Here is a 15,742-nt window from a genome sequence, read left to right on the forward strand (position 1 = left end):
CCCTGAAGAGATGGGCAGGAGCGGAGGCCGGGGGAGTCAGCACGCGGGCAAGGGCGCTCCCCGCCGCACCCGCGCGGGAATCGGGTGGCCGGCCCTTCGGCAGCAGCCCGGGGCCTGAGAAGGAGGGAGGGCCGAGTCCCGCAGGTGGAGCGGGGCGAGGGGAGGCGGGCGCAGCGTACGTGCGGCGAGCAGCCGGCGGCATGAAGGGCGCGGAGAGCGGCTCCCGCCCGGCCCCCAGCCCGCTCCCGGCGCCCGACCCCGGCGCGCACGGCAGCCCGGACCTCCCCTGGGGTCGCTGGCGGGGGCGACCCCCGGCCGAGGCTGTCAGGGCGCGGAGCCAGGGCGGGGGCCGGCCGGGGGGGGCGGGAGGTGGGGACGTGGCGACGGCTCAAGCGGGCGGGGCCCGGCCACGGCGGGAGGCGGAGCCGCCCGGGGAGGAGGCACCGAGCGGGCCGGGCGCCGCCGCGGGAGGTTCTGGAAACGCCGGGAGCGGCGCGTGTCCAGGTGAGCGGGGCCCGCCCGCTCGGCCGCCGGGGCCGCCGCTGGGCTGGTGAGCGGGCCGGGGTCGGCGGGCCGTGCGTGCTGCCTGCGCCCGGGGGTCGCGCAGTCCGGGCCGCAGCCCCGAGCCCTCCGCCCTGCTTCTCCTCGCGTCTGGGTTCCTGTCCCGCCGCCTGCGTGCCCTCCCCGAGCTCAGGGTGGTGAGGTCAGCGGCGCCCTTCCTGCCGGTCCCTAGGCGTCCGCGTCGCTCCGGGTCGGGCGGGGCGGGGAACTTGGCCGCCCAGCCTCGTCAGGCTCCCCGGGAACGGGAACGGGCGGCCCGGCCCCGAGGGCGGCCAGAGGTTGGAGGCGGAGGCGGGGCCGTCGCCCGGGGCCCCTGGGGGCCGCTTAATGTTAGCGAGGTCCGCCTTCCTCCCTCCAAAAGGCTGGGAGTCTCTGGCCTTGGCGCGGCGGGGTCCAGCTTGGTGCTCGTGAAACGGGCTGTTGGTCGAGAAAGTTTTTTCCCCCTCTAGACATCACTTTCCACCGTGCTTGTTTTTCCTCAGCAGCTGCGCAGACCTGTGGTAACTAGTTAACTAATTCAACAAACGGACCCTTCAGTGTGTCAGAAACTGCAAGGAGTTGCTAGCCCAGTGAGGCAGACGGATTGAAGACTGGCAAAGTCCAGGTCCAATACAGTGTGGTGAGTGCTGTGCTGGGAGAGAGTACCCGGCTGTGGCTCCTTGGTAGAGGACAGGATGCTTCAGGCCAGAGGGCTTCCTGGAGGAAGTCATCTGTGAACTGGAATGGTCAGAGGAAGGCTGAATAAAGAGTAACCTGGACAGAGGAACAGTGCGTGTGAGTGGGAGCAGTCCCACTCCAGTAGAGGCAAGGTGATGAAGAAGGGACATTTAAGGGGATAGCTGCCCATGAACCCAACCCACAAGAGTTTCAAGTGAGAGGACAGTGCCTGGTACTGTGCCCCACGTGTGGATGCTGCTCTGCGTGAGCGTGGATCAGGGCACTTCCTACTTCGGGACAGTTGGGCCCCTGGCCTTGTATTCTAATGTGATATCTTTAAGATGGTGTAGAACATTCGTGTGCCTCCCAAGACTGAGGCTGGTGTCTTCTGCTGTGGAGGGACACCTAAGGCTTGTGCTTCTTAATGTGAGCTGAGGCTTGACAGCCTCACCCCCTTGCAGGAGTCCTGGTTCTGAGAGCAAGGGTTGGGGGACATCATTTTGTAGATGAGGGCATTCTCACATGTCCCAGATTTTACCAAGATCCGCTTTCCACCGAAAAATTTGTAGAATGTTTTTGTAAGCTGCCGCTGCTGCTTCTCACCCTGTATCACAGCTGGAACAACAGGTTCCGTGATTTAGTTCTCTGTTAAATGAACCGAGATTTCCTTTGGCCTGTGCTTACACTGCCCCTGAAGTGTCTAGGGTGCAGTCTGTCACTGTGGTTCCGGGGCTCAGAGCCCAGCTTCTTCTATTCACTTCAACACACTCGCAGGAGTGTGCTTTGAATCCTCTTCTTCAAGGGCTTTTTTATTCTCAGATGGCCAAGTATGTCCACTGTGTGGCCCAGCCAAGGAGGCCACGTAGCAAGGATGGAGTGAGTTGGCTGGGGGCCTTATCCCAGAGATGCTGTCATGTTGGGCCACCCTCGTTCACTGAGAGCTCAGCAGGCAGACCTGATGGCAACTAGGCATTGCCTGTGACTTGCAATAGGCCCTTTTACCCAGGAGGAGGCTCTGAAATGGGGTGCCTGGGAGAGTGCTTCCTTAGCCACTGCTTTAGCCTGTACACAGCTGGTCTCTGTTCATTCCCTGAGTACCTCCCCTGTGCCTGGCTTCTGCTTGCAGTGTGCCTCGGGGTGGAATTAGGAGGGAGAGGAGGAGGAGGAGAAGGAGGTGGTGGTGACACTATCCTTGCCCGTGGGTAGCTCATAATCTCCCCAAGATTGCTGCTTCAGGCTGGCAGCTGGCCATGTGGCAGAGGAGGAGCTCAGAGTGTGAATACTCATCAGAAGGAGAGACTGTGTGGGTGCAGCCCTGAGGAATGACTAGGGTGAGGGAATCTGGGGTGTACTCATTTCCTGACAGAGCCTCGCTTTTTACTCTGCCCTCCCACGTCCATGGGAGGTTCTGAGGCTGGATGCAAGACCTTGGCCGATTTGTGGCCACGCTGGCTGATAGTGTATATTGGGCTGGTGGGTGTGTCCCTGGCTCTTGGGATCTGTCAAGAGTTTAATTTTATGCAGATGGTCATTGGCAGGAAATGCTGTGATGCAGGCACGTGCAAGCCTCGACAGAATGCTAGACCGAGAGTTAAACTGAGATTGCTTGAATCTAGCAGTTTGGACTTTTGAAGTGCCCCAGAGTGGGACATCAGCCTGTTTTACAGTGTGGGGCGTAGTGGCTCCTGTGGTCTCTGGGGTTGTTGCTGGGGATGTGGACTGAAGGATATAGTTTTTATTCTCAGAAGGGGTGGAGGGTAATGAAAAGTCTGGACTAGACTTCTTGGAACCCTAGAAGAGTTTTTGTTTAAGTGTTGTCGTTGCCGGGCAGAGGATTAAGTATTTGGAGAGTGAGTTCTCCAGCTCAGATTGGATCGTCTGTCTAAGCCTGTTCACAGGCCAGTACCTGCTCTAGACCTTTCAGGAAGTGCTTGCTAGAGTATATAGCCTGCTTTGTACCTGGCACTCCCAAGGACCAGGGTGTGGCCAAGATCCTGAGGCCTGGTATTTGTAGGAACTCAGAACCAGTAGGTCAGAGGTATAGAAATACAAGAGATACTGGAGTATTAGTCCAGTTCTCTGCCTTTTGCTGGGGAGCTTTCTTTCCTTGATGAGCTTTAGAGCCACTGTTTGACCTCTTCCGGGGTCATTCCCTGATGGTCAGTGTGCTGCATTATGTCTGACTCTCCTCTTCCCTAAAGTAATGCTGCATTTCTTTTGGCCCTCGTGGAATGTGGAGATTGCCCAATATCTGCCTCATTTTCATCTTCACTATCCCCTAGACTAGACTGTCTTCTTTGCCAGGGATTAGCCAGGCAGCTGGCCGCTTAAGGTCTACTGATGTTCTTCCAGTACCCTCGGTGCTGGTGTCTGGTATAAGCTGTGCTTGATGGTGGGCTGCCCACTGATAATTGCCATCTCATTCAGTCCTCACAACAACCCTGTGAGATGTAGGTCCTCATGTTATCACCATGATATAGACGGGAAACAGACTTAGAACTTGTGTAAAGTCACGAAGCCAGGAAGTGATGGTGGAGCTGAGAATGAAGTTGGGGTTGTCTGACCCCTGAGTAGACAGTACTGCCTTTCCCTGAGCGGGGCTGTGTGGTCATTTCTGAGGGCTGTGATGTCTGAGGCAGGAGTGACTGCTCACCTGAACTCGAGGCCCCATGTTGCTGTCCACATTTTGGTGGGTATGTCATGCAGCTGATTTATGAACCATGATAAAGCTCTTCACCTGGGCAGGCCTGCTCTCCTAGGTCAAAGTGGCTCCTTGTGGGAGACCCTCGTGCTGTAAGACAGTAGGTGTTACTGAGAGGGATGGAATGGTTGCAGTATCTAATGGAAAGTGTGTTTTGGGTTTGAGTCTCAGCTCTGCCACTGATTTGTGGTAGCATGTCAGGTACGCAGGAAACTCTCTCTCAGCCTCACTTATCTAGCTGCTATATCTGAAGTGGAGATGATTATCTAGTTTACAAGGTTTTGGTGAGGATTAGATGGTGAAATGAAAGATTTTTGGAAATACAAATAGTGGTTAGCCTAGTTTCCAAAAAAGCAGAGCCCGAGGTGGTGCTTCATGCTTTATTGGAAGGTGCAGGGCAGCAGGGGTAAGGGAAAAGAAGCCTGAGGGAGAGAAGGATGGAAGGCACAATGTGGTGCTTTACTAAGCTGGCCAGGAGCTGCCATGCAGGATATCACTGGGTGAGCTCTACAGAAACTCGAGGCCGCAGAACAGCTTGTCAGCGGAGGCCTGGTGAGGGAATTTATCTGCCGACCTCCTGTCTTCTGTCTTCATTGATCAGAGTTGCCTCATGGGAGTTAGCTCCCTCTTGCTCCTTGGTTGCACAACCAGAGTCCTCCAGCAGCCACTGGGGAGGCCAGTGTGGTACTTCTGTGGACTTTGGAAGTAGCGGGAGGAGCCAGAGATATGGGGCCTGCACACACTCCCCCCCAGAATCTGAGGCCCGGCAAGAGAGCCAGGGCCCAGGAGACTGGTGAGGCCAAGAGTCTGTGAGGTGGGACATCGGAGGCATCCCGTAGATTGCTTAGTGGACTTTGTCCTCATGTGTAGTCCCTTCTTAGGAGTTAGTCTCACTTAGATTGCCAAGCCTCTGCCAAGACTCTGACTGAAAGTCCAATTCGGACTTTGCATGTTGATTTTTACAGCCTTCTCTGCTCCTTCACTGCCTAGCTACGGAAGCAGGAGACGCTGTGGTTTTGATGGTACCCAAGTGGGAAATACAAATCAACATGTTCTTATACCTGATAGAGAAGTATAAGGATGGATACAGGTGAGCATCGAGGTTTCAGTGAAGAAAGTCCTCAGTGAAGAATATTTTTCCATGTGAGGTAGCATTTGAAGCTGGGAAACCTAGAGTCACGAGATAGGGGTGGAGGAGGCCATAGGGCCATGCCATGCAGAGTCACCAAGGCCCTTGGGGCTAAGGAGTTTGGACTTGATCCCGAGGGCAATGGAGAGAGAAACCAAACTAGGAGCCATAGTAAGCCATGCTGGCTGCTTTGTAGGGCAGAGGTAGGGGGGATGCCAGATGAGAGGAGAGACCCGTGCAGGCAGGGGACAGGATGTCTGCAGGAGGGAACTGGGGGTGGCTCAGACCAGGGTGATGACTGAGACCTGACATTAGGTAAGGAGAGTAGGGTGCCTTCCATCCTCCTGGGGGGTCAGCTTTCTGGGCCTGAATGGACATCCACGTGCCTAAGTTCCGGGGCCTCCACAACTCACAAGTCCTTGTGGCTTTGGCGGTCCAGAGTTGGCCACACCGCTGGGAGGCAGGGCCACTGGGGGGAGCCCTTTTCAGACAGGTTTTTGTTCCTTCCCAGAAGGCAGGCAACTTCTTTATTAGTGCCAGGCAAGACCTGCTTGTACTCAGCAAACTCATGTTCTGTCTCTAGGCTGTTAAATACATTGTTAAATTTCAAGCTGTTGCATTTGGGTTGCAGCTGGGAGCTTGGCAGAAGTTCGTGCCTGATGAGGTAAGGGGAGAAGCTAAGGACGCTGCTGGTTTGCAGCTGGAAACCTCTTTTCATGGCCGTTTGGCCAGATTGTAAATGTCCTTTCCAAAGAGCAGGCTTGTTGGGGCCTCTGATTGTATGTCTTGGAATTTGCCTGTACTTAGAAACAGTGCTGGTCACCTGGTGAGTGAATCATTGTCACTGGGGTGTTGGTGGGCTTTGGAGAACCTCCCTGTAGGGGTCCAAACTTGGGACTTAATATGCATACAGTGTCCATTCTTAACAATCCGTAACGATTGTGTGGAAAAATGTAAAATTTTCTTTTGTTGTTTCTAACTTGAACAAGTCTTTGGTGAAGCATTATTTGGTGGATGCCTGGTATGGGTCAGACATTGTTCTAAACTTGGGATGCAGCGCAGATAAAACTCAGTGTTGGTTTTCTCCTCAGGCTTGGTGCCACTCAGTGTTTCGTTTTTCATAAAAGGAGATTTGACGTTGCCCATTTCCAGGTCTATTCAGCATGGATTTCTGAGGTTTCCTAGAAGGGCTTGTGGCAGCACTGGACACCAGGCATGCACACACATTCCCACCTACTCTGTCCTAAGCAAGCTCTGGGTATAGGTATGAGATCAGATTGGGGGAAAGGCAAGTGGGGGCTTGGCTCGGCCTTTCCGACACTGTGGGACAGTCCCTCTTGGATGCTGCCTCTTCCCAACCTGACCCTCATTGGATAACTTCTTATACAAAGCCTTTAGTGTTCAGGGTCAGGACCCAGGGAAATGTTGGGACCGTAGGGCATCTCTGCCTGAGGCGGCAGTCTAGGGGCTGCTTGGGGGTACCTAGCTCTCTGACCAGTGGAGTAATCTTCCCCTCCCCCCATCAGAGCAGGACTTTGCAGGCTCTTGGCAAGCCATTTCCCAAAACCCCATCTGTGATTCTTTGGGGCTCTGCCTCAGGGCTGGTATTCGTGGATGGGCTTAGTCTGAGCCAGATAGTGCATTCCAGAGAAATGACAGCTGGTGTTCATGTAGTGAAGGAACCTGGCTGCTTTTCCTGAGTGCTGTAAGGCATGAGCCCTGGACAGTATCACCAGGAGGATTTGAGAGGAGCAGAGAGGTGTCTCCCTCCATTGAACTTGTTACCCCGTCTCTGAAGAAGTATGCCACTGCAGCCAGTGACACAGCAGGGGAGAAGCGCTGGGCTCCCCTACTTCCACCTGTGCCTGGTCTGAGCTCTTGCCAGGGCCCTGCTCTCCCACCATCCCAGCCTGACAGGCAGTTGGCTGGTCCCTCACTGTCCACAGGTACAACCTCTTGGCCCTGGATTTTAGTTTCCTTTTCACATGTAGAAGGTGCTTTCCTGAGTTAGTTAAGCCTCTTGAGGTGTAAGGAACAGACATTACTCCCTGTAGAGGTGCCTTATGTAAGTAAGAAGAGAGGCCCTCAGGAATCCTGGGCTGGAGGTGCAGAAGATGTGAGGCCTGGGAGCAGACCTGTGGCTGGGATAGGGTGGACCTGCACTCCACCTTGGGGCTGATGGCCTCCTCACCTTCTCTCAGTGACTTGCTTTCCTCTGCTGCCCTAACTGCATAATCCATCCCTTAGCCTGATACTCCGTGCCCTGCAGCAGGTTCTGGCCCAAAAGATCTTGCTCTATGCATCTCGGCCTCCAACACTTAGGGCATTGATGGGCATGCTGATGGCTCTGCAGACATCTGGCAGGGGCATTAACGAATGCAGCCATTCGCTTATTCTCTCCTCTTTCTGAGAGAGGGACCTGTTTGGGGGTGGGCCTTGTGGTTGGGCTTCTCTGAGCCTAACCTGGCACCACAGTGGGTTGGAATTTCTTCTGAGGCGAGGAGTGGTAGCCATGACTGTGTGTCTGATCAACCAGGGCAAGCAAAACGCTGCTGGACTGGCATTACCTGAGACTTGGAATTCTGTCAGGTAAGGCTTACATTTTGGGGAGAAGCATTTGTATTTTCTTCATTTTTCTTGTTTGCTCTTAGTATATTTCCACTGGGACTTGGCTGACGTCAAGCAGGAAGAGAAGGGACTGGTAGAGCTGGGGCTCAGGTGTGTGCTGGGCTGCATGGCTGAGCTGGGAGACCATGTCCAAAGCTTCCCTTATGTACTTAGGTCCACTGCCAGTGGGGCTTGTCCCAGGTTGTGCCTGCTGCCTTCACAGCTGAGGCTGGCTATTTCTAGGCTGACGAGAAGCCAGAAGCTGGTCTGGCATCCATGTCAGCAGTCCAGCCCATCCCAGGGTTTTGGCCTTGAATGGCGGATTGATTTTTGTATTCCAAGTGCTTAACTCAGTGACTAGCCTATGTGGATCTTCAGCAAATATTTGCGAATGGTGACTTGCCAGTGAGGACGGTGTCTGGTGAGGTGGCAGACAGGAAGAGCAGTGCCTGCCCCAAGTGCCTGCTCCCCATGCTGCCTTTGCTGTGGCCAGGTACAGATGGCGGGGGCAGTTTGATCCCCCTTCTGGCCAGCCAGCTGCTGTACACCTCATTTTGGGGGTGAGTTCCCTGGGGCCTATTGTGTCAGGTTCTCTTTATGTCATTGTTTCTCCTGTACTTTCAGTGTTCTCGTAGGCAGAAGCTACATGTAACCTGGGGGTCCCCAGCACCTGGCACTGTCCTGACACACATGTTGGAAAGAAAGACAGAAATGAAATAAGCAGTCTGTGAAATGAGAAGGGTTGGGCCCGTATATTGGACTGGCTGTTAGAAGCAGAGGGGACTGTCTTCCGCACCACTCAGCCTTTCCATGTTGCTAGTAGTTACCGGGAATCTGGAGGGCAGGGGCTCTCCCAGGGGCACATGGCCTCCCAGAGCAGGGGCCAGAATTGAGCACACATCACTGGTTGCACACCCTGGCCTCTTTCCACTGCTGGTGCAGAATATCCTTAGTTTCTGTGTCCTTGGTCGGGGTTTTGGCATGCACATGTGTATGTATCTCTTCACCTAAGTTGCTTTTTTCACCTGTTGATCCAGTGGCTGTCACTGAATGCCTTGCAGACACTGTTCTCTGTGACCATGAAACGCTGGGTGTCCACATTGCTGGTGGCCTGGTTTGGTGTCCTGAGCTGTGTGCAGGCTGAATTCTTCACTTCTATTGGTATGTGCCAACAGGACTGTCTTCTCCCTGAGCAATCCTTGGCTCAAGTGCCGGGGAATGTCACCACCTGAAGCCTGTTCTCACTCAAGGTGGGATGGCTCACTCACTGTTTTTGACCAGTTCTGGGGAAAGTGGGGCTTGCGGAGCTGCCATTTCCCCTTCTGAGGCCCTGATGACCTGAATGTCCTTGCTGGGAGCCAGGTCTCTCAACTGGATCTCCTCCCTGAGAAGTGCAGGCTGCTCCTGGCCCCCCTGGCCTTTCTAACCATCTTTGTCCAGGGCCAGAGAGTGGTTCTGAGCAAAGAAGCCCGCAGGATGTCCATTCCCTGATGCCATGACCCAGCTGGGTGCCAGTAGGAGAATGAGATTTGGGGCTTCTTCCTTAAGGCACTCCCAGTGCTCTCATCTCACCTTCCCCTTCGAGCCCCCACCTCTGTCTTACTGGAGCTGGGGGCCAGGACCATGTGAGTACCTAGGCCCCCTTTAACTCCCAAGTCCCCATGATCCCAAGAGAGTTGACATGCCATGCGGGTGGCCCCGAGGACTTGCCTCTGTACTGGTGTTCTGTGCCTCAAGGAAGGGTGGTGGATGTCCCTCATCCATTTCTTTCTGGCCCTTTTCTCTTTCCCTGCAGGGCACATGACCGACCTAATTTATGCAGAGAAGGACCTGGTGCAGTCTTTGAAGGAGTACATCCTTGTGGAGGAAGCCAAGCTCTCCAAGATTAAGAGGTATCTGATGTCCCAAGGTCCCACCCCCACCCCCCAGAACCCATCCAGGGTGCCCATAAGAGGAAGCCCTTGAGAGAGCAGCGAGGAGCTGGCCTAGAGGTTACTTCATGCCAGTCCTCCTAGTGGCTCAGCACACGGGCTAAGGCCTCCCTGCTTTTCTCTACTTAACAGCCTTTTTGCATACATTGGGGCTCCCACTCTTCTCTAGATTAAGGGACTGCAAGTGTCAGTGGGGAATTGCTATATTCATTTTATATTGCCTCTCGATAGAAAAGGGTCCTGAATCTCACCACTGAAATTACCACAGGTCAAGACCTGTGTGAGTGGGTGTGTTAAGTCTTCCTTTTCCTCTGTTTCCACAGCTGGGCCAACAAAATGGAAGCCTTGACCAGCAAGTCAGCTGCTGACCCTGAAGGTTACCTGGCCCACCCCGTGAATGCCTATAAACTGGTGAAGCGGCTGAACACAGACTGGCCTGCGCTGGAGGACCTTGTCCTGCAGGACTCGGCCGCAGGTGAGGAACGGTGAGCAGGTGCTTGGGGAGCCAGTGTGTCCGTGTGCTTGTGCCTGGGGAGTGTGCCTCTGAGCCTGTCCTGGGTCTGTGGCTGTTAGTGGGCGTGTGCAGTGTGTGGATATGCACCCTGCCAGGCCTGTAGCCATCTCCCTTCTCTCTGGGCACCTAGCAGTTGGCTGTCCTTACTTTTAATATGTAGTAATCAGTTCTTGCCTTTTCCTAGTGTTTTTATTCCCTTTTTAAAAAAGTACTGTGTTTTTTGGGGCGCCTGGGTGGCTCAGTTGTTAAGTGTCTGCCTTCAGCTCAGGGCGTGATTGCAGAGTCCTGGGATCGAGCCCCACATCAGGCTCTTCCGCTGGGAGCCTGCTTCTTCCTCTCCCACTCCCCCTGCTTGTGTTCCCTCTCTCGCTGGCTGTCTCTATCTCTCTGTCAAATAAATAAATAAAATCTTTAAAAAAATAAAATAAAAGTACTGTGTTTTTGTAGAAAAGTTAGAAAACAAAATGATGTAAGAAAATTGGAATTCTTAACCCAGTTGTCTAGTGATAAGCACTATTAAAATTCCAGTCTTCCTACACTTGTATTTACATTAAAAGTAGAAATGGACCCATTCATATAGTCCAGGGAATGCAAACTCACTTGCTTTGAGGGACCAAATGAATTAAAAAAAGTGAGTCAAAAAAAAAAAAAAAAAAAGTGAGTCAAGTGGGCTGGGTTATGGGGCCAGCGTACTGGGGATTATGGGTCTCATCTAAATCCATTCCCATTCATACCTTTTAGAAATAAAACGTATCTGTAGGCAGATTTGTGCCATAAGCATACAGTGATTTCCTGTATTTTCCAGCTTCTTTAAATGTCCATTAAATGTTATGTGAAATGATTTTAATGGCTACACAGAAATAAGTCAAACGGATGTAGTATAAAACTGGTCAAGTTAGTGGATGTGGGATTGTTTCCAAATTATCAGCAATCGTGCATTACATCTTTGTGCCTACCTCTGATTATTTTCTTTTCTTAAAATTCTTTTAAAAAAATTATTTTTTTAAGATTTTATTGAGAGAGAGAGAGAGAATGAGCGAGCTAGTGCAGGAGCAGGGGCAGGGGCAGGGAGCTGGGGGCAGAGGGAGAGGGAGAAGCAGGCTTCCTGCTGAGCAGGGAGCCTGAAGCCAGCTGGATCCCAGGACCCCGGGATCATGACCTGAGTGGAAGGCAGATGCTTAACCGACTGAGCCACCCAGGCGCCCTCTCTGATTATTTTCTTAGTTTAAATTCCTAGAAATGGTATTTGCAGGTCGGAGTATGAACTTTTTTAAAGCTTTAAGTGTGCTTGGTGTCTTTTAATGCGCTGGTATTTTTTATGCTCTAACATTTTCCTCTCAGCAGGAGGTGGTGGGGCAGGCATGGAGGTGGGCCCTCCTGACTCCAGCCAGCCCTGGGCTCAGCCTCCTGGACTCCCGGCCTCTTCTCCCTGAGTCGGGAGTGCTGATTAACTTCAGACTGGTTGTCTCTGGCTGAGGCAGTTCAGCCCATGTGGCCAGACTGGGCTGGGCTTGGCTGGGGGCAGGGTGGCCTCTGGGGAGGGATTGGTGAGTTCAGCCAGGCTGGAGCTGTGCCCAGTGAGCTCACTGCCTCCAGAAGCCATGGCTGCCTTTCCCAGCCCCCTGTCTTCCAGCCTGGGGCTGTAGCTCAGAACTAGTTGTTCTGCCGGCACTGTGGTAGAATAAGCCTGCCGGGATGACCTTCCGCTCCCTAGTCTTGCTCTCCACACCCCACCCCCACTGGCAGCATCTGGTTCTTGTAGAAAACCTTATAATTACCAGAAGGCAGACAGGACAGGCCCAGAGAGCAAAAGGTTGTTTTCACCTCTTACTTGAGAGTTCTTGCCTCTGAAATGAGGGGGACGTGCTGACGGTGTGGCTTTTTCTGGGGGCATGTTTTCTTTTTCCTGAATTCCAGACTCCTAGAATCCCTGACTGTGCAGCCACCGGGAAGGCAGGATTACAGCTTCTTGATCCCTGGGTCCCCAGGCATGGTTAGAAGTGGGTGTTTGAGCCTGAGGTCCTGAGAGTAGGTGGCCGTGGGTACTGCTGCCCTGAGGAAGAGGCCGGGGAAGGAAGGGCCTTGGGGTTCCCCTCCCAATTCTTAGCTCACAGGCAGCACTGAAACTCCTAAATCAGCTTGGGAGGGTCTGGCTTCCACCTGGAGTCCTGAGATCATAAGAGGTGCATATCTTGCTTAAGAGCTAGGGCTTGGAGTCCCAGAACAGCCTCCTTGGGTACTTCTGTGGTCAGGGGCTGTCCTAGCTTCCAGGCGGTGGTCTTGAGTGCTACATTCGGGGGGCTCATGCCTTTGAGCTCATGGCAGGTCTGAGCTGTGGGAGTCCCTAGAGAGCAAGCACCAAATCACTCCACGATAGTCATCATCACCTTTCTGGATGATAAGGGCCAGTGGTCAGTAATGAGTGGCTAGCTAGGTTCCCTGAGTTGACCACCTCTATCCCTTGGGCTCCTTGACCTGGAACATGGGCTGGAGGTCTGTTTATCTGCCCCCCCCCCCCAGTGATCCTGGATCAAGGTTTTCCATGTGGTTCATTTTCCATCAAGTGATCAACAGATTCTCCCTGAGTCTTCTCCTGTGTCCTTTTCAATTACTGTTTCTGTTCTCTGTTCCTTCTGTCTCCACCAGATCTGAGTGCTTTGGAGCCAAGACTCTCAGACTCCCACATGTTAACCAGTTTGTGGGGACATCTTTGGTCAATTCCAAATGAGCAGTACAGGCAGTTCGTACAGTGAGGAGGAAGAAAAGAGAGATCTTCATGGACTGGAGCCATCGGGGAGGGCTTCCTGAAGGAAGGGGAAACTGCCTTGAGGGAAGGGGCAGGGAGATTGCACTAGGCAGAAACCCTCCACTGGGTACCTTTCTGGTCCCAGGTGGAATTGTGACCTTGGATCAGGGTAACCTGTTGTTTCCACTCTCATTTGGAAGGTTTTATTGCCAACCTCTCTGTGCAGCGGCAGTTCTTCCCCACTGAAGAGGACGAGATGGGAGCTGCCAAGGCCCTGATGAGACTTCAGGACACATACAAGCTGGACCCAGACACGATTTCCAAAGGGCAACTTCCAGGTACCTTACCACTCCAGGCTTTGCTCATCCAATGGATGTGTGTCTACTATGGCGTCTGGACCCTACTATGGATTGGAGCCACCACCATCTGGTGGTCTTCACCCTCAGGCACACCATCACTGCTGGTGATGATACTCTCTTGGGTTTCCAGGTGGTACCAGTCCCCCCCATTCCCATGACAGCCACCTCCTCTCAGCCCCTACTCTTCCTTCCCATACCTTCTCCTCTCCCCACTCAGAGAAAGCCGAGGCTGCTGCTCAGGACCCCTTAGCCTCTGCCCCCCAGAGCGCTGCTCAGATCTGCTTCCAGACCTGCTTCTGTCCCCACACCGTCTGATTTCTTTATGACGAAGGCTGATCTCTGGACTCACTGCCCTGTGTCCTGTGTGTCCTCAGTTATGGTCTCTGCCCTGTTCATTCTTGGCCCACCCCACTTGGTTCTTCCCCCTGAGCTCACACACACCGTGGGTTCTTACTCACCTTACAAACACCTCCCTCAGGATCCAAGGCCCTTCAGGTCTCTGCTGCTGATGCATCTCTTGGTTAGCCTAACTTAGCTAGGCTGCCGAACAGTCATCCGCATGCTCTGCACTTCCTTGCTTCCCAGGTCCTCCTGAACACGCAGAGTCTGGCCTCTTTGCCCACCATCCACCGATCCTGTCCCTGCCAGGTCACCAGTGGCCACTCAGCTGCTAAAGCCAGTGGTCGGGTTTCAGGCATAATTTCCTTTGGCACATTGATTGTCCCAGTGTTCCTGATACTCTCCTTCCTTTGAATTCTGAGGCACTGATCTCTATTGCTTCTCTTTTCAGCTTTCGGCTCTCATTTTTTTTTTTTTAAACAGGCCCCTTTCACCTGATTGCCTCAGTTTGCTTAGAAGAGGATATATTGGGTTTGGGGGACTGTTAGAGGCCAGTAAACCCAGGGATTCAGTTAGAGCCCATTAGACTTTGGATGTCACTCACCCATGGGGACCCTGGAGGCACAAGCCTGGGAATCATGGTGTGTAGGAGAAAGAGGCCCTCTGTAGTCGGCTAGTCAAGGCCTAGAGTTCTGCCACTGAGGAGTCTGGTGAGCCAATGGGAAGGAGTGTAGACTTCTTATTCCTGCCTTAGTCAGGTCATGGACCAAGCCAAGCCATGAAGCCAGTGAGAGAAGGCCCCTGAGGGCCCCTGCAAGACATGTTCACACTGTAGCTGTGAGAATGGTTGTTAGGAGGAGGGAGCCACACCCAAGCATTGACCTTGTACATTCAGTTAACAGATCCTTGCATGTCCTGGAGAGGCAGGGAGGGTGGAAGGGAGTTATTCCCCAGGATTCCCTTACGTAGTTTTCCCTAAGCACCTTCTGCAGGTGAGCCCAGCCATTTCCATCACATGAACATGGATGACATCCACACCTGTGTTTCCTATCAAGGCTTATAGCCAAAGCTTCCAACCAGTGAAGGCAAATGCCTTTGGGGCATCTCTACTTCGGTGTTCTGTGGGCTCCTCAAACCCACATATTCCAAACTAAAATCCTCATTGCCTTTTGAAATGTTTACCCTCCTTCCTTGCTCCTTGCCTGAGCAGAGAGCACCTCCGTCCACTGGCAGCCCAAGTCAGAATCCTAAGGCCCGTGGGTTCTACCTGTCTTGTGTCTTCTTTACTTGGAGGCCCGGACTCCAGCCTCATGGTCACTTACTTCTCAACTGGATTATTGAAATAACATTCTGACTTGTCGTGTATCTCCAGCTCACTCTTTAAAATCATTCTCCGTGTGGTCTTAAGCACATCTCTGTTTACATCAGTTCCTGATCACAAAGCTTAACTTTAACTGCTAAACCCAAATTCCTCCTGTGTGTGGTCTTTGAGGTCTTGCATGGCGCCCTCTCCTGGGCCTCCTTGCCTATACTAAGTATTAAGTTTGTACTAAGCTACCCACCACCTAGCTTCCTTGTCCATCCCACACCCTCTGCAGGAATACCTTTACCCACATCAGCGGGGTCTCATGTCTGGTTGCCTTTCAGCGCTCAGGTCACCCACCACCTAGCTTCCTTGTCCATCCCACACCCTCTGCAGGAATACCTTTACCCACATCAGCGGGGTCTCATGTCTGGTTGCCTTTCAGCACTCAGGTCAGCTGGCACTCTCCAGGGAGTGCTCTCCAAGGGGGTAGATTTTTGATGGGCTTCTGGGGAGGATGCTGAATATGTGGGAGCTATTCTTTTTTTTTTTTTTTTTAAGATTTTATTTATTTATTTGACACAGAGAGAGAGACAGCCAGCAAGAGAGGGAACACAAGCAGGGGGAGTGGGAGAGGAAGAGTGCGGAGAAGCCTGATGCAGGGCTCGATCCCAGAACTCCGGGATCACGCCCCGAGCCGAAGGCAGATGCTTAACTACTGAGCCACCCAGGCGCCCCTGTGGGAGCTATTCTTGACCTTCTCGGCCTCTGTGAGACATGTGAATTGTAGCTGCTGATTATTAGCATCCCGGGGATCACAGAAGACATCTTTATATGTCATCTCGTTGAATTCTTGCCATGAGTCCCCTAAAATTGATGGTATTAACTCTAGACC

The 15,742-nt window shown here is 53.0% G+C and overlaps 1 protein-coding gene across 10 annotated transcripts in view; it reads left to right on the forward strand.

Moving 5' to 3' along the window:
• The first annotated feature begins 382 nt into the window (after positions 1 to 382).
• The window catches only part of P4HA2 (prolyl 4-hydroxylase subunit alpha 2), a 36,247-nt gene continuing 20,887 nt past the window's right edge, over positions 383 to 15,742 (forward strand). For 2 of the 10 annotated variants that reach the window (XM_045794765.2, XM_045794758.2), the window contains exons 1-6: positions 383 to 504; positions 1,044 to 1,180; positions 8,693 to 8,816; positions 9,451 to 9,547; positions 9,910 to 10,061; positions 13,047 to 13,184. In XM_045794765.2, coding sequence (XP_045650721.2) covers positions 8,735 to 8,816; positions 9,451 to 9,547; positions 9,910 to 10,061; positions 13,047 to 13,184 — 469 coding nt within the window. In that variant the 5' untranslated portion in view covers positions 383 to 504; positions 1,044 to 1,180; positions 8,693 to 8,734. Of the gene's footprint in view, positions 505 to 564; positions 704 to 1,043; positions 1,181 to 8,692; positions 8,817 to 9,450; positions 9,548 to 9,909; positions 10,062 to 13,046; positions 13,185 to 15,742 lie in introns of those variants that run through there. The other 8 variants (XM_087862296.1, XM_045794760.2, XM_045794759.2 and 5 more) reach the window with 8 other exon arrangements.

The sequence above is a fragment of the Ursus americanus genome, chromosome 5 (assembly GCF_024610735.1).
Source record: "Ursus americanus isolate L20-20 chromosome 5, mUrsAme1.1.p, whole genome shotgun sequence".
NCBI lineage: Eukaryota > Metazoa > Chordata > Mammalia > Carnivora > Ursidae > Ursus > Ursus americanus.